General features: G+C 39.7%; 2 protein-coding genes across 16 annotated transcripts in view; both read left to right on the top strand.

Moving 5' to 3' along the window:
* plekha6 (pleckstrin homology domain containing, family A member 6) overlaps window positions 1-5,022 on the top strand; it is an 80,856-nt gene extending 75,834 nt beyond the window's left edge. For 13 of the 14 annotated variants that reach the window (XM_048254076.1, XM_048254077.1, XM_048254071.1 and 10 more), the window contains 2 exons: window positions 707-811; window positions 2,437-5,022. In XM_048254076.1, coding sequence (XP_048110033.1) covers window positions 707-801 — 95 coding nt within the window. In that variant the 3' untranslated portion in view covers window positions 802-811; window positions 2,437-5,022. The remainder of the gene's footprint in view (window positions 1-706; window positions 812-2,436) is intronic. The other variant, XM_048254068.1, reaches the window with a different exon arrangement.
* Window positions 5,023-5,560: 538 nt separating this feature from the next.
* On the top strand, window positions 5,561-8,851 carry golt1a (golgi transport 1A). Of its 2 annotated transcripts, XR_007194863.1 has the most exons (6): window positions 5,561-5,637; window positions 6,154-6,245; window positions 7,073-7,251; window positions 7,835-7,898; window positions 8,284-8,345; window positions 8,432-8,851. XR_007194863.1 is itself a non-coding variant. In XM_048255241.1 (5 exons), the coding sequence occupies exons 1-5, from the start codon at window positions 5,613-5,615 to the stop codon at window positions 8,471-8,473; spliced, it is 402 nt and encodes a 133-aa protein (XP_048111198.1). In that variant the 5' UTR covers window positions 5,561-5,612; the 3' UTR covers window positions 8,474-8,851. The 2 variants fall into 2 exon arrangements, 1 of the variants encoding a protein (XP_048111198.1); XM_048255241.1 differs by lacking the exon at window positions 8,284-8,345.
* The last annotated feature ends 9,548 nt before the right edge of the window (window positions 8,852-18,399 follow it).

Here is an 18,399-nt window from a genome sequence, read left to right as displayed (position 1 = left end):
TTGAGTATTCCCATGTTTCTTCTTTGGATGCTACTCACTTAGGCTACATGAATCCCCTGAAAGTGCCTTACATATTCATTCACAACAGGCAAGTCAAATGTTCAGCCTGAGCAAACTGTCTTGTGTTAGATGACCTATCAATCCTCTTTTGTTTGAGCTATCAGATGTAATTTTCCTCATGCTTTCTCATTTAACATGTCTGTATACTTAGTGACAACATTTCTGAATATACACTTCAGTTACACGCATCATTGTTGATTTTTTTCTGAGCAGGTACTGGTCAGCATTGCTTATGTTCCTGTGATCATTTTTAAAGAATGAAAAGCTCTGTACAAACAGCATTTCATTGTCCTGACAGAAGTTCTTGTTAAATATTTCCTCTACAACATAATATATAAATACTTGTCCAATCAACTTTTATTTTGAAGTGATCAAAAGAGACCTATGAGCCTATGTCTCTTTTGATTTGCCATTTTGTGTGTAAAATCCACGCTAAAGCTGAACTCCAACTTCGCATGTTGTTTCCCAGAGCTTATTTACCAGGCATGAATCCCTACCTCTCCATATCTCCTGCCAAAGCTTGTTCACTTGATTTGACCCACCACTCCACGTGTGTGTGTCAGAGTGTGAGTGTATGCGTGTGTGTTTGTTATCTTTTTTTGGCGTGGTGCTTGCCCCTTCCCCTCATCATGCCATTCTGTTGCAGCCCAGTGTGGCCCCAGTCCCCCCGTCTCCCCAACCAGCCCGGCCCCTCCCCCTTCTGCTGAGTTCTCTGACTCCTCCCACATCATGAAAGTGTGAGTCCGTGCAGGTGAGTCACTGTCCACCACGCTGTGACCGCTTCCCCTCTTGTCTCTCCCCTCTCTGTTTGCCTGCTTGCACACCAGCGTCTCCTGGTCTCTCCTCGGTGAGCCTTGAGCCACATGAGATGTTGTCTTGCCTTCTGAGAATGCTTTCAAAATAATTCATGGATTTTAAGCTTTTACAACTTTGTTATAATCCTCCCCAGTCTTTCTTCCTAAGTTTACAAAACACAGGGTACAAAAATGGCAACCTTTTTATATGATGCATCCACCGTATTTTACTGTATTTCACTGTAACTGAAGTCGTTGAATTTTCTTTAGTTACATATAACATTTCTCAATTTAAACAGTGTTGGGATAATAATTGAACTGTGGTCTAACACTCATTTCTTGAACCTGATTCACGGTAATCATTATGTTATGATACAGTACTTTCCCCAAAACTGAAACTTATTTTTCAACTCTAATTTCTTATTATATACTTGTATACTTACACTTATTCATTTGGCTTACGCTTTTACCCAAAGCCACTTACAAATCAATTATTACAAAGGCCATTAGAGGGGTAATTGTTCAGACTAGAAAGGCAATTGAGAGACTACAGACCAGGCTTCCACTACAGCCAGATCTCACAGAATTGCTGAAAGAGAAAAATAATTGGATTGGAATAAATGGATCTGAGATTCTCTGGAGATTTTTCCTTGGCATAATCAACACCCCTGTACCAAATAAGAAGAAAAATCAGACCCATTCTGTTAGTGTGATCTTGCTGACAGAAAAACAGACAAACCTGGCCAAAAACATAACCTCTGGTAATAAAAAAAGACCAACAATTATGAATAGCATAATCATCATCATTCATTGTCAAACTTATTATTTTATTTAAACGTATTCAATTATTTTCCCATAACCGAATATAGTATATGGGATTTACAACACTTTCTGAGGGAAACTGCCTACAGAAATAAGAGATGATGCACACACTAGGGACTTTTAAGTTGTTGTGTTTTTATTACTTGCAGTGACGTGTCGAGCCCCACAGCTCTTTTGAAGTCTGAGGCTCGAAACATCACTGCAAATTAAAAAAAAACTGAAATGGGAGCTCCCTGGTGTGCAGATAATCTCTTATTTTCTCTATACTATGCTTTAGATCCTGTACCCATCTAAATGGCTTTTGTGGTGTGTGTGGCCTTTCACTGTTTCCCTATCAGGGAAATTGCTTGAAAGGTGTGCATTATACTGCATCATATACAGAGATTTTTACACTGCTTTCACTGAAAAAGGAAACATGGACCGTTTCCTTCACTAATAGAACTGCATTATAGCATAAAACTGATATACTGGTGCATATTTTTCTGTAATGTCCAAACCTTATCAAACCTTGCCAAAGAATATACAATCGATTGGTGTGCATAACATACCCATAGGAACTTGATCTAATTGATAATAGGGTTTTCATAATATGCTCCTCACTAGGTTTAGGTTTGGTCTGACAACAATAAAGACATAATCTGAGTCCAGTGCCTTTCAGCTCATGGACTGTCCACTGTCAAGATGGGGACACTCGGGCTGTTTCTGCTTCGCCTCCTGCTTTGGTTAACTCCTGTCCTCTGTCTTCTGTCCCTTTCTCCAGCGCAAGCCCTGGCTGCTGTGAAGTTTGATGGAGCCTCCTTCTGACCCTCCACAGAGGACCACAGGATCAAAACAACTCTATTTTGTCTCCCCCCACCCACCCACCCACCCACCCACCCCAAACACTCTCAATCGACCTTTCGCAACAGTTAGAGAGGAAAAGGGACCAGATGTTTTGGAGAATCAATCACACGTCCCGTGAGTGGCATCAACATGGGTGCGGCCGTCTAATAGGGGCGAGGCTACAGACCACCTACCACCAGGGGGCAGCACTTCAGATCCATTTCCCCTCTGTCACGCTTTGCACTTGCACACTTCTCCTCTGTTGGGGCCTTACAGACATATCAGCAAACCATGATGACAGGAACACAGCCACACTAATAACCAGTGATGTTGCTTGACATGTTGAAACATTTTGGGTTGCAGCAGTATCATATATCAAGCTATAAAACTAGCCAGAGGAGGACATGTTTACTTTATTCTACCGCTGTGGATGTGACTGGCTCACGGCAGAACCTGTGGTCAGTGATGTGAGATGAGAGGGGATCTGCCAAAGTAGAATGCAGTAGTTAGGCAGGGACGTCAGACAGATGGAATTCAGGTATGTGCCACTAGAGGGCTCTCGCAGAGAGAGGAAAGTCAGTCGGACCTGGTAGTCAGTGGAGGATGTCCTTACCGGAGGGAACATGACCAGTCCGAAAATGATGGTTTGAGTGGAACATGACACACGTAGCAGTAAGTGTCCATTTAGTTGGTGAAGCTGCCCTTTCAGTTTCAAAACCCCAAGCTAGGTACAATGCAGTATGCTGAGGTTCCTGGGGGCAGTAGGGTAGAGACTTGCAAAAAATTGCTTCTTGATTTTATTGGCCCAGTCTGGACAGTGACACAGTGGCACAGGACTTTCCATAGTACCTTCTCTGTCCACCAATGGCATTGGTATCAAATCTTTGACCAGTTACTCAAGAAGAGAGTAGCTGAAGACTGTAGCTGAAAGCCAGACACACTGTGACTCCTCTGTCCTCGGGTCACCCGTCAACATAGGGCTCTCCTGTGGTCAAGCATCTCAAACTCGGATAGCACTTCAGCGTCCAACAAAATCCCAGCCGTCTGTTGGAAGTTAGCATATCTAATTCAAAACAAATACTGATGTAAATATTAACTACACCTTCACATCAAAGCCATGTGGACTACACTTAATGCTTAGGTGGTACCTAAATACTAATTGTTTTGGTGAACTATTCAACTATTCTTCTATGTTTCAAGAGATAGAGGTTGATAAAAAGAAGTGACCTTAGAAATGTCTGCTAGTGCAAATATGTGTCTAAGATGGGCCAGCAACTTGAACAGCAGAGATGGTGATGATAAGTAATTATGACAATTTTGATAAGTATCACAATAACTAAACATGATATGGGGCTGCATCACTGAAGGCTGAAGCATACATCACTGTGCCATTTCTGGATGGAACTGTGCTTGGGCAAGTCAGTTTTGTTGTTGTTGTTGAAACATGGATCCTGTTTGTTACGAATATTACTATTGTAACTATTTTTCTATGTCTGCGACCACCTTTTGATGTGTAATCAGCCAACATAGTCTTCTTGACCATTCTGAAAAGCTGTCTGCTCCTTTTTGTGTCTTTCTACCTGATTTGTTTACAAAGATGTCGTCCTTATTTCATCTCTGAGTCTCCATATCATGTCCCAAAGCATTGCCACATTGCCCCAAAGCAAGCCCTGCCATACAAGTTGTTGACCTATCAACCACTGTTGTGTATGTAGATGAAGGTTCCATTCGTTGTGTGGTTCACCACCTGTGTTTTCTAAAGCGAGGTCTCAAAGTGAGTTTTCAGTGCATAGATCTAGTAGGCAGGTACACAGAGAGACATTGTCTTTCTTTCTGTCATTCTTTCTCTCAGTATCATATTCACATAATAAATTAAAATACTTACAGGAAGCTGTGCTGACTGTATCAAAATGTCACATTTGACAGCAGGAAGAGAACATTTGTACGCAACAGTCAGTTTTATTGATCCCACAAAAGATATGCAGGCAGAAGGGACTCTAAGCTATATTTTTATTATTTTTGAGAAGGCGAAAAAAACAAAGGTCAAGAAGATGCAGTAAATATTTTTTTAAACATGGGAATTTGATTAACAAAGTAACAGGTCAGAGAGATCAAAAAAAAAAAAAGAAATATCAGAGAGAAAATATAGATGTTTCTCATTTTTTCATGTACTGGGAATATTGATCACAACAGATATTTTTAATTTATTGATTCTAAGAATTGACTGAAAGGCTTCGGTCAGAGACAGCTGCGAAAAAACATATTTTTGAATAATTTGGGGGAAACGATGAAACTCAAAGAACAGGTGTCCACTGTTTGTTGCATATGAGGCCAAGATGGACAGGGACAAAATTAGTATATTGGTCTGTGTACATATTTATTATCTAGACTGTGTCTGTATAAAACATACACATTGCTACTTTTGGGAAAACAGAAATTGCTTGATCTATGCAAACATGAATAAACATGATAAATATGCTTGCTTTAGAAATACCCTCATGCAATAAAGTGAATGTATACAAAACATCTGAATGGTTTATTTGGGGAAGTAGAAGAATCATTTATATTGAGGCATGCTGGAATCAACGTAGCATTAAAAACAATGAGTTACAACTCAACTGAACAGAAATGAAAGATTATGGTTTGACATCTTCATACATGGACAATACAATCACAAAATGGATAAGCACTATCCACATCTTTCCTCAGTTATTTTGAGCTTAGGTCATTTTTCTGATGACGATGTACGGTCATTGTCCTTATGTATTCTAATCTATTTTATGGCTACGCTGATATATTTGAGTTTTGTCATCATGATATTCATGGTTTTACAAATAAGGTTTTGTCAGTTTGTAGATTTGGATGACTTCACTTGGAGGATGACGGATGCACTTTAGTCTAATGCAACTGATGACATGTAGCAACCCTGTAATCAATCTGTTTGAACCGTCAAGGAGCAAAAGAGCATTGTACAGTATGCGTAGGCCTCTCATTTAGTTAATGATCACCGCCAAGTGGGGCTGGGAGAGTTCAAAGGTCAAATCTTAAAGACACATCATATGCAGCCTGAAGAGAAAGAGAGAGCTACTGCTGAATAAGGCATTGGAAAACACCATGGTCACGATCACAGAGTTTCAGAGTAAGTTCCTTTCTACTAACTAACTGCATGATCTATCTGAGTAATATGTCATGGGTCATCTATGCCTGACTGTCTTACTGTGGTCAGTTTTGAAAAGTAACTCATGAGTCAAATATTGGATTTTATCAAACATTCACAGTCTTCTTTAAGTGAAGATTGTATATATGATTAAATAAAATATAACAACCAGGTTAGATCAGAAACTCTCGTATGGGTTTATTAGTCTCAGGCAATCAAATATTATACACATATTTGTTTAGCAGACACTTTCGTCCACAGTGACTTAGGCTACAGTACTGGGAATCTATTAGCATGTGTGCTCCCTCAAAATGTAATCCACAGCAGTGGTATTAGCAGCTTTCTACCAGTTGAGGGAGGAAACATTAATGGCCTTTTCATTAAAATGACATGATTAGCACACAATGGTCTTTAATGTACTTTCTTACTACATAGCCAACAGAATGTGTTTAATAGCTTGTCTAATGCCTGGCTTTTCCGGGCTTGACTCTCCCAAAGAGATCGGAGTGGGCCTGACAGGCTTTGGAGTGTTCTTTCTGCTCTTCGGCGTGTTACTGTACTTTGACTCTGTCCTGCTGGCACTTGGAAATGTGAGTCCCTCTCTTTATCAGAATGCTGTTACATTATTTTTAAATCCAGTTTGCAGATATAATTTACCTCAAATGCAATTACTAAACATTACTGATCCATGGGTTTCAGACCCTCATCTTCTCCTGAAAGTAGTTCTGAGGCTGGCATGCTGAAAGGGAGAGTCCACAGCTATAATCCAGTTCACTTTCAGTAAAATTCAGTGAAATGCTCCGCCTGGCCCTTTAGCTGTCAGTGTCCAGTCAATCAGCATGTTGTTCCAGGAGCATGGTACCCTGGAAATCTCTGGAGTTCTCGCGAGAGCACAATTTGAATTTGCTCACAAGTTACTCTGGCGATGAGTGATGATGCCCATTACCTATTACATTGGTGTATCTGATATAGGCGGGCCAGAGGCAAGCTAAACATGACGACAGTGCTGCAACGTCAAAGTCCGGAATCAGTCAGTAAACATTGTTTGTAGTGTTATCCAATCGCATCGAAGTCGGGAATCAGTCAGTAAACATCGGTCGTAGTGTTATCCAATTGTGTGCAGTGATATTTTCAAATGCATGCTTGGTGCCGCCCCTCAAGTTGGGCCATTTTCATTACTTGTAGCCAGACCTTTAATCTTTCAGATTTGGGGCCCGATTTTCAGGCTAGGAGCATGGAGGGAAGGGGTGCAATTTGATTGGCTGTTGAGCTCAAATGTCAACAAGCTTTCATCAGAATGGCACACTTGGAAGCTTTGAGGCATGATTAATATGGATAAGCAAAAACATCTCATTCATGAATAGAAACAAAAAAATGAAGGCACACTTTATGTGAATAACTCTGTGGTCATCTACAGGTGCTTTTTCTGACTGGCTTAGCCTTCATCATTGGCCTGAGAAGGACAGCACACTTTTTCTTCCAGAGGCAGAAGCTGAAAGCCTCTACCTTCTTCCTGGGTGGTGTGGCTCTGGTGCTCCTGCGCTGGCCAGTCATTGGCATGGCAGTGGAGAGTTACGGCTTTGTGCTGCTGTTTAAGTAAGTAGGGGTACAGGCCTTGGCGCAGGGTTTGTTTCATGTGGCACAAACCTGTGAGGATCATGGTTCATAGGCAGGCTGCCCCAGTTAAATCATATCCCTGATTACTAACTGCTCAACCCTCTCTGGTTAGACTGTGATGCCCTGTATTTTTATGATGATTTGTATAACATAACAAATGGTTAATATGCATTAAAGGGCCACTTGGGTTAGCTGAGTTGAGTTGTCATTTTGTTATTCCTTCTACAGATTCATGTGTTTCACAGCTAGCTGAGCGGTTAAAGCAATATATTTGCTTTTGGTAGCCAGTAAGCTAGCTACCTAAAAGACGTGTGAAACCTTGTGATCACCTCCCAGAATCTTACGGCCACTGCTAAAGGCTTGCTAGCATGCTAACTGGTGCCTTTTGGCGAAAGTGGCAAATTGTAGAATAGTGTTGCTATAAATGGACAATGAACAAAGTACAAAGTATATTTGTTTCTTCTCTGAATAGCTATTATCCAGATATAGGACATACCCTAAGACAACACAGAGCCAGAAGGTCTTTGTTGACAAAAATAAAATGAAATTCTAATGTTCCCAGGTCATTTTTCCCCATGGCGTTTGGATTTTTGGGATCACTGATGAATATCCCATATCTCAGCTCGGTAAGGCAGCTGGTTTCTTTGGCACTGTGGTACTTTGTGGTGGGTGTAACAGAGGAGAATGAAAATGCATTTGAGTCACCTGTGCTCTATTATGTCTGTAATTACTGTAATATATCCTCCAGAGCAAAGCACCTTATAACTGCTTTCTATGACTATTTCTTATACACTTCACTGATTTGTTAAATTATCTTTTCAATACTTACATGTTGACAAATGTCAAGTTTCTCCATATGACATTGGTTGATTTCAGTCTGGCTTAGGTGAGATAAGATGAAGGCTGTATTATAAAACCAAGCACATGTTTTGTATGAATACTACACATTATACTACACATGTATAATTATTTATCTGGTTGGAATTAGCATACTGTTTTTTGTTCCTCCAGCAAACTTGAACACTATCACATATGAGGGACTGTGAAACTATCAAATCACTGTTTGCCACACTGTAAGTGGCAATTTTGATTGCATTTTCATGGAATCTAACCCTTCAACATATTTGACATGCTCTAATATTTTTACACATTTCTATAGTTCCTCATCAATTTATCTGGAAGCAGTTCATCTATGGTTTGAAAGCTAAAGAGAAGACGCAATGGCTGTCATGTTACCATCAGTCCATAGAACCTGAGGCTGCTGTAAAAGTTTACTTTATATGGACATTTCAGCATCAAAGTGAGAGAAACACTGACTTGGACATTTCATATACTAGAATTTGTGTTAGCTACACAAGATATTATATATTTATGATGATGATAAAGTTGTATTTATAATGTACCCGCCGCAGGTGTATAATGTTTGCAATAAGGAATTCATCCAATTTGACTTCACAAACAGCTAAATAATGTATCGATTAAAAATGGAGCAGCAGGGTTTGTGAAATATAGTCTATAAAACGAAATAAAATGGCATGTAATGTGACTGGTATGAATAAAATATATCTGTTTTCTGGTATTTATTTGTTATTTTCATATATTAAACCATAGTTCATAATTACCATATCTAACCTCACTAAATTGGTAAATATCGTTGCTAACACTAAATACATTACTACAAGATACAATAAAGACAGTAAAACACAACGTTTTTTTTTAAGGATTTCAGTACTTCCCTCTTTAGGTGTAGGCATCCAGTGATTTGGAATTAGTAGGCCTAACATATGGTCAATGATGGGGGTAAGGTGGATTGGGAAAGGCAGGTCACTCCCATGATCCTCTGTGGTGATCACTGTCAGTGGCATAAACTCCAGGGTGCTGACAGCAAAGACACCCTGCGGTCACAATCTGTTTGAAGAGAGGACAGTCATCCACTCTTCCTTAATACATCTTCCCTCACTCATCCACATAACAGACGGATCGGTTTTTAACAACAGCAAAGCCTGAACAGGCAGTAGGTGACACAAACAAAATGTTTATTTTCATTAAATGTGTTGGTTTATGTGCCATGCATCAAAAGATGAATATCAGTAATGAGCACTACTTATAATGACCGCCGCGCAGCGAAGCTGTGTTTAACTTAGTTAAACACAAAAAAGTAAATATGAGTTGTTGTAATCGCAGGTATCTGTGACCTAACATAGTCAAAACTGCACGAAATTGGAAGTGTAGGATCATTATGACACCCTCTGAATGCACACCAAGTCATGGGGGGCCACACAATAAATTAATTTATGTTACTATACACCAACTGGCCTGTAGGTGGCCGGAGACAGTTTTCTGTGAATATCTCGAGAACCGTAGGGCCTAGGAGGTCCACCTTTTTTTGTATGTTGGTCTTAAGGGGGCATGTCAACCCATCCCATTACCACTTATTTCATGTATAGCGCCACCTAGTTAAAAATTAAAAAGCAAAAAATTAGGTGTTATCACAATATCTCTGGCTGACATGGTCAAAACTGCACGAAATTGAAAGTGTAGGATCATTATGACACCTTCCGAATGCATGCCAAGTTTTGTGAACTTTCATTCATGGGGGGCCTTACAATAAAATGTTTTATGTGTACATTTAGTGACCGTACACCAACAAGGATTCCTGGGACACTGAAAGACCGGGATACACGAAACTTGGTGGGCATGTAACCCCACATAGATAGCATGGAACCATGCTCGCTCGTAGGCTCGTTCATTTTGATCTGTAGCCCCCCCACTGGACTGGACCCCCCGAAAGGAGGGTAGGGCAGACACAGTTTTCTGTGAATATCTTGAGAACCGTAGGGCCTAGGATGACCAATTTTTTCTGTATGTTTGCCTCCAGGGGTCATGTTAACCCATTCCATGTGCACACATGTGCATAAACAGATACACACGCACACACATACTGTACATTCACAGTAATCATACGTATGACACATACTCACACAGTAGACATATGTACGCATGCATGCACATGCACAAACACACATACGCAGACAAACTCACAAGCACGCACACACACACACACACACACACACACACACACACACACACATAAACATAAATGTCTGCACGCACACATGCACACAACTCAAGAATTTCTCAGAATTATGAACAGGCAAGATGGGGGTGGGGTTGTATAAAATGAATTTGTGAAATCTATGAACTAATCATGTTTTGGTACTTGTTGTCTAGCAGATACCAGTGAGAATTGAGTGTGGATAATGCAATTTAGTGAGACAAGTGAAGCACAAAAGTACCGTTTGTGATGAGGGGGTCACTAACCCTCAACATATAGGCCTTTCAGCGTGATTTATTTTTGTGGAAAAAATGTGCTAGACTGGGCGGCGGTCATATTTTGTACCGCTCTGCGGTACATCTAGTTTCAACAACTTCTAAACTAAATCATACCACTAAACAAGTTCAGCACTGAATCAAACTATTTGGTAACATGAAAATTAGTGAGATACCACTCAGCTATAAACCTTTTAGGTATGGTCTACTTTTAAATAACCTTTTGAATGCAAGAGAGGCTGTACAGAGCCATGCATGTTCATGGTCTGAAGTAAACAGATGGCCTACAGTAAATCAAGACTGTCTGACGCAACCACATGCAATGCACTTCATTTGTTTTTAATTTGCTTTGAATGGCCTTTTTCTAACTTCCATCGACCACATGGACACGACTTGACCTTTCTTGCAAATCCACTTGATCCGCTCCATTTGAAATTAAAACGAATATCTAAAGAATAGAATCCAATTAGCATGTATTGTGGTGGGGCCCAGGAATGCTACAGCCTTTTAAGGATTCTACGGAAGGAATGTCTGCAATCACCAGCCGGAAAGCCAAAGAACATAGAGGACGGAGAGCCATGGGGTGGAGGTGGGACGGGAGTTGGGACCGGCAGTAATAAAGGTCACGGTGGCCCACCTGTGTCTGCCCACCGTGGTGGTGGTGACGCAGACAACGTTCCCATTTAAGGCCCTTCACCTCACAGGAGGGAATGGCAGTGTGAAGAAGGCGTTTGCAGCCACACGTCATCTAGCCCAGGGATCAGGAATCAAGGTAAGACAACATGACTGTCTTTGCGTTAACAATATTGGGCAAAGTAGAGTTGGAACAACGAAGACTACAGTGGAGGTGCTTGTCTGTGGTGGGTGTGTTCCTTAAAGACCACTAGTGATAAGATGGTGACTTTGACCATCCAGCTTATTTTGGATACTTAAATGTAATTAGTGCTGGGCAGTGGTATGAATATACCATATAACTACCATCATATATGTTTGATGGGACATTTTCTGTTGTGTTTCTTGTTAAAATACATCATGATATTAAATAGATACATTGTTAACATGACCTGTTGTGAACAGATTGTTATGGTAGACTGAATACAAAGACAATACAGTCCGTTCAAAAGTCAAGACAGACATAGTAAGAGCTGTAACTGGTGCCTGAATTTACTTGATAGGTCAGTCTCATTGTTAAATATTCTAACCATGGGTCTATTCATTATTCATCATTGAATTTTTAAAGTTTATGTAGATATGAAAAGATAATTTAATTCTGAATTCCAGTGACTCTGTGGGATGGGATTACATTAGTAGAGTAAAGGCTGCACCATCCCAATAAGATTGTAGTAAATTTACTTTTACTTTATTTTAGTAAATTAGAAGAATGCCTTCATTCACATAATGACAGTCAAATTACTATAAATACACTTGTTTACATATCTGTTTACTTGAGCATTCTTTTTCTTCCTTCTGCACTATAAAAACTCAAACTGAATCGAAACTGTTTTGCAGTGTGGTAGAGTTTCCTGCATTGATGTAGATAAGCGAAGCAGGAAGAGGCCAGATAACAAGATTATAAACAAGACCACATACTATTTCCATTCGGTGGATGTCAATATAGCTTCAGACATTAGATACAGCCACGAGTGCATAATTAGAAATAGAAAGAGATAGAATATCTGAGAATATTAGCAAATATGCTATATATCTAAAAGAAATAGAATGTTAAATATTGAGAAAAACAATATTGAGAACTGTCAAGGAAAATACAGCTATGGTGCTTAAAAAGTAAAAGAAAAATATTATTGATGCTTATTTTTCCAACTTTAAAACAGAACAAACATTCTTAAGCACATGATGATCATTTATACTGAAATGAAGAAGAAAGGCAGATGGTGTGTTTGGCTTAATGTCAGAGTTCTTTTGATGACCTTTTTGATGTAGGCCTATGCTGCAGTGTGTGTGTGTGTGTGGAGGGGAGGCTGTTTGTGTGTGTGCATGTGTAGGGTAGGGTGTTGGTGTGTGTCAGTGTGTGTGTTTGTGTGTGGAGGGTAGGATGTTGGTATGTCTGTGTGTGTGTGTGTGTGTGTGTGTGTGTGTGTGCATGTGTGTGTACATACATGTTATGACAATATATATGAGACGTATATGAGACGTGTATGTATGTGTGCGTGTTTTTACTTTTTCAGGTAATTTGAGTGTCCAAACACCACAAAATGCTGTCCATCCTCCTGATATTGATTATTGCTACCTGCTGTGGAAGGTCTTTTCCAACAGGGGTTAGTGACCCCCTCAACACAAACGGTACTTTTGTGCTTCACTTGTAATTCACTTCACTTATTTCACAAAAACTCATTTGGCTTTAAGAAATTAAAACAGGATACTTCCATTGATCCCTCTGATCCACCCAAAGAACATAATTTCATCTTTGCGTTATTTTAGATACAATATGGTTTGATGTCTACATGTAACACAAAACGTATCAAAAGGGGAATCTCACTTCAAATGAGTATATGTTGAAATGAATATGTTGCTTATAATCCCCAACTTCACACAGCTGAAGAGGACGTTCTGAGGATACTGAGGGGTGCCTCAGCAGCTCAAATGATGGGACCCTCATCCATATTCTCTCCCCAACCCCCTGAGGAAGTGGATAACAACAGACTGGAGATGATGGAGCTACCCAGGAGCTTATGGTGGTTCTCTAAGGAGATGGCCATCCCGGAAATGAAGAAAAGGCGTAATTTGTCCTCGTACAATCTGAACTCATTTGGTCTCCGCTATGGAAAATGAACACACTGGAGTGGAGCACAAGATTTCTGTGTCAATCAAATGTCGTGTGACTTGAAAATAAGTTTTTGAACTGATATATGATTCTGCTGCTCTACACTGTATGCCCTTGTCAATATCTGAAAACACCTAACTGCTAAATGTAGGTTATATTTTTTGTATTACATTGTATTGGGTGCTTTGTTATAATACTTGATTGCTGTTGAATAACTAGATTTAAATAAATTTGTATGATACATTAAAACCATACAACCTATGGTTGCACTATTCGTTTTTTACAGTATGTGAGAGCAGATCTGTGTTAGGTACAGTGATTACTTGAGCATTAAGAAGTAAGCCACAGATGTTTCCATCACAGGAATGAATTTGCGTGAAGGAAGTGACGACTGACACTATTTCCTGCCCCTGTTTTTGCCTTTATCAGCTTAACATGTGAGGCTCAAATAAATAAATCTACTCCAAGATGACAGGCAATGGAAGCACATTTTAGCATACTATTAGGGTTCATTTCCATCTTTCTTCCAGGAGGTAAGACTATAATGCAGTCTTATTTTGTTATAATCATTTATGCCAAAATGACCATGAATTATCAAATTTCATAGTTTCAATGTTCAACATTAGCACTATTCCCATTGTATGTTAGACTGCATGAAAAAAGTTTTTCAGTATTGCCTGTAAAAAGACATACTATGTCATTTATTTCTATAGGTTCTACTCCCTGTGATGTTGATGTCAACATGTCATTGTTAGTGAAAGCTCCAAGCGAGGTGCAACGAAGCATTGGTCAGACCATCCAAGTTTGCTGTAACTATGGCCATTTGGATATATATTGGGAATATAAATTGATTTGGTGCAAGATGAGTCTTCTTGGGGGCTGCCAAAATCATCAAACTGATCAAATGAATTTCCAAAATGTTCCCTACAAGTATTTCATAGTCACCATATCTGATCTTGACAAGAGCACTGATGGGACTTACCAATGTGGAATTTATTTCTATTACCGCTGGACCTGGACCTCAGCTACTGCAAAAATTAACATTTCAATCAAAGGTCAACATTTTACATGTTTATTTCTAATGCAATAAAAGTGACAACAAAGTTATATCTTATAATGTATATTTAAATTGTGATTACTGTGTTGAATATACATATATAATAACATGTATAATTAGGGTTTGTTCCAATTAAAGACATGTGTAGATATTTTGCAACCAACAATCTATCTTTTATCTATCAATCAATCTTTTCTAAACGTTTCAACTCTTTCTTTCTTCCGTGACCCAGAAACCACCCCAGAGACCCGTGACCCAGAAACCATCCCAAAAACCATCCCTAAGATTAAAGAGGAAGCCAATGGCAGGTTTGAATAATACTTGATTGTCTAAAACTAATTAAACAAATGTCACAACATCAAATTGACATGGAGTAGCCTACCCACAGTCTTCTCTTCTCATCACAATGTTTTTTTTTTTCAGGACATGGGTTTATGCTGTTGTTGGTGTCTCTGTGGTTATTATCTGCCTTGCTGTTATCATTTTCATTGTTAAGTATCGTAAAGGTATGTTTTCAAGGCAATTATTGTTTATTATATGAATTTACAGTGTTTAGAATAGAAATATACTGTCTTTAAACAGTCTTAGAATCGTCATGTTTGCATTCATTGTAGGGCAATTCCATGCAAAAAAAGTTGTGCACACACAAATAGAACTGAATTTGATGGAAAATCACACTCTTTTTACATCATAAATATGGTGTGCAACCATACAGAAACAACATTTTTCACATGACAATATTATACATATTTAAAAAAGGGATAATGAGCTATGTGTATGCTCAGCTTGCCTTAAGAGCACAGCTCCTTAAATTTATAAGGCTCTTGTTTATAAGTCAGCAAGTTCCATGGCCATGTCACTTGACAATGTCCAAAGTTTCTGCGCAAAGCTGATTTATACTAATGTAATGTGTGATGAACAAATTGTGCCCTTTTCTTACTTTTAAAACCTTTAATGGATGTGATGTTATGGATGTTATTTAATGTGAATTTACAGGGCTGGAGACTTTATTTTACCTCAAAGCCGATAAACGTCTGTTCTGGTGGCATGCGTGTTTGAACACATTTCACCTCAGTGTTTCTAATTGACATTTAAGAGATTATTAGGCTGATCAAAACCACAGGCCTCCAGTGTTTGACATAGCCTTTTTTCGAGTCGCCTAATAATGAAAATCTGAGCGATTATCTTCCCGTAATTGTCATACTGTTGTTGTACAGTAACTGGATTATCGTGTTAGCTGGTGAGGACGGCTGACTTTGCAACTGGAGTTAACATAGCAACCTCCGTCTGTTGCAGATGTGTTCATCCTGCCGTTTACGTGTAGCCTGGCCTTGGCCTGTCTACGTACTTCCGGTCAATTTCTTTTCCCTACAGTACTCCGTTTGGAATAGGTTGATTCACGCTCGTTTATTTCGGCAGTTGGGCAGCCGACCAACCAGCGAACAGAGGGCGTCCCTGAGAGCGATTACGTACCCAGGCATGGTGTTTCAATTACTATGTCCCCGCCCCTGAAGCAGATCGCTTGGAATACATCAACGTAGGGAGCGAAAAGGGCTTATACTTATGAAATCTTTGAGCAAATGTAAATAATAGTTTAGCCTATTAACAGGAGTGTCATGAACAATTTATAGATTCTTCATAGTCATAGTCATAGATTTGTCACTTGAAATAGGCTATGAACGTACCTGAGTCAAACTGTAGTTTAGTAGGCTACATGGTCGGGTCAAAATCGCTATTTTTCAAACACTAAGAAGGCTCGACATAACTTGAAACTTTGATCGAAGCATCATCAGTGTCTCTACATATGAACTCGAGCATTAAGAACATTGTTTGTGTACACATAGTTTACTAAAAAGAAAGATTTTGGACAACTCACTCCTTGCAAGATGGCAGCGAGCAGAAAAAACAAGTGAGTTGTTCAAAACCTCTCTTTTAGTAAACTCTGTGCATGTTCTCAATGCTCGAAGTTCATGTGTAGAGACACTGATGATACTTCGATCAAAGTTGTGTCGAGCCTTCATAGTATTTGAAAAATAGCGATTTTGACGCGATTGTATCAAAAAAGTAGTAGCCCTATAGGAATCCCATTCAAAGGGTCATTTCAACCGAAAACGACAACGCATACAAGCTTAAAAGTGGCGCTTTGGGCGTACTTATGTATTTATATTAAAGTTTGACTTGGGTACATTCACAAAACACTATATGATGCATTTTGGCGAGAGTTACGCAGATGAAACGTGTGATTGTTTGTTGATAAGATGCACCCGTGCTTGTTATGGGCGTGCTGCAGAGAAACTTCTCTGTATGACGAAACACCAGTTGTTAGTGATTGGTTCAAAGGAACTCCAATGATTTTAAACCTCAAACTGTGCCCTCCCACCCGGAAATAAACGAACGCCTATGGATCTAGGCCAGACTCTCTGCGAAGTCAGAGAGTCTGGTTTCCAGGCTAGTTTGCGTCTGTTTAACACAGTTCAATTTAAAATGTGATGCTCTACTATTTACAAAGTTTACAACTCAATGTGTCAGCATTTGAAGTGTCAGAAACTCTGTAGCTAACCACAGAGGAACATGAGTAATGCCAGCAATAAACTAGATGTACCGCATAGCGGTGACCAAACGCATAACGGTACAAATAACCACTCAGTCCTGCATATTCTCTCCACAAAAGTAAATCACATATGTCAATTTGCCTCCATCTAGCCTACTCTTGCAACTCATGTGTGTGTGTGCATGTGTGAGTTTGTGTGTAGGTGTGTGTGTGTTAGGGGGCTAATGGTGTGTACAGTATGTGTGTATGTTTATGTGTTTATGTGTGTGTGCGTGTGTGTGTGTGTGTGCGTGTGTGTGTGTGTATGTGCATACGTGCATGTATGCAAATCACAAATGAGTGGGTATGGGCTAGGAGGTTGATGCGTGCTCCTGAGACTAACAAACCATAAAAATTTTGTCATCTTGGGTGCAATGGCTCAGGTAGTTATTTAGCAAAAAACGGCATTTTTGGGTTTTGGGGAGCCCAGCACGGGCAGTGGGCCCCGGGGACCTTCCTTTCCCTAGAAGTCTAGCAGGGCTACATGCCAACCAAGTTTTACCCTGGTATTTCGGTAACCCGGGAATCATTGACCAAAGATCGGGGGAAAGATTGGGGGCCAAGCAGCGAAGCTGCATTGTGTTTCTACGTTTTCCTATTATTATTATTCTGCCGTCTGGTAAAAAGTTGGGACATTTGGCACACTGATTGTGGACAGTCCCATGATTAATTTCACAAAGTTTCATGTCGGCACCTGGAACACTCTAGTGCCACCAACAGGCCAAAGTTGGATGTGCGTTGGATGACGTACGTAACGCTTGACCCGTTGGCCCGATTTTCAAAAATGAGGTATCATTGGAATCCTTGGACCAAGCCGAGTTCAACGCATGATGGATTTTCCGCCATATTGAATGTTAGCGAAAGTGAAACTAAAGTTTCACAGGTCACAAATTTTCGAAATTGCTTGCGAAGCCGCCAACAGGAAGTGAGCTCACATCTCAGCAACCCTTTCATGTATCATAACCAAACTTAGTATATAGACATGAACCCATTAGGAGGACGCTCAAACATGTTGGTGACTTTTGACCTCTAGGGGACATTGAAGTTAGCAAAAATACATCCATAACGCCAGTTTTCCCTACATAATGCACTGCAAACATACACACTTACACACATTTCTTGTGTTCATTCAAGTCTCCTTCATGCTACATATATCATGGTTTCGGCAGTTTCCTTAAAAATTCACAGAGTTTGTAGAAAACCTGTAATCTCTCATAAAATCTATTTGATGTCATGTCCATAATGCTGAGTATTCAGAGGACAGAGGTTACATTAAAAGTTATGCAAATTAATTCACTGATACTAATCGTGTCTATGCTCTAAGGCATTTTGTTTACCAATATGAGTCCAACTGCCACATCCATAACG

Source organism: Alosa alosa, chromosome 10 (genome assembly GCF_017589495.1).
Source record: "Alosa alosa isolate M-15738 ecotype Scorff River chromosome 10, AALO_Geno_1.1, whole genome shotgun sequence".
In the NCBI taxonomy this organism is placed as follows: Eukaryota; Metazoa; Chordata; class Actinopteri; order Clupeiformes; family Clupeidae; genus Alosa; species Alosa alosa.
The sequence above is the reverse complement of the archived record's forward strand: the minus strand, read 5'-3'. Positions and strand labels throughout refer to the sequence as shown.

Bases quoted from the DNA above. Each gene is read 5' to 3' on its own strand.
- golt1a (XM_048255241.1), top strand. From the start codon at position 5,613: ATGGTCACGATCACAGAGTTTCAGA. The intron at 6,246-7,072 runs GTGAGTCCCTCT...GGTCATCTACAG, and splicing joins TCCTGCTGGCACTTGGAAAT to GTGCTTTTTCTGACTGGCTT. The intron at 7,252-7,834 runs GTAAGTAGGGGT...TAATGTTCCCAG, and splicing joins GGCTTTGTGCTGCTGTTTAA to GTCATTTTTCCCCATGGCGT.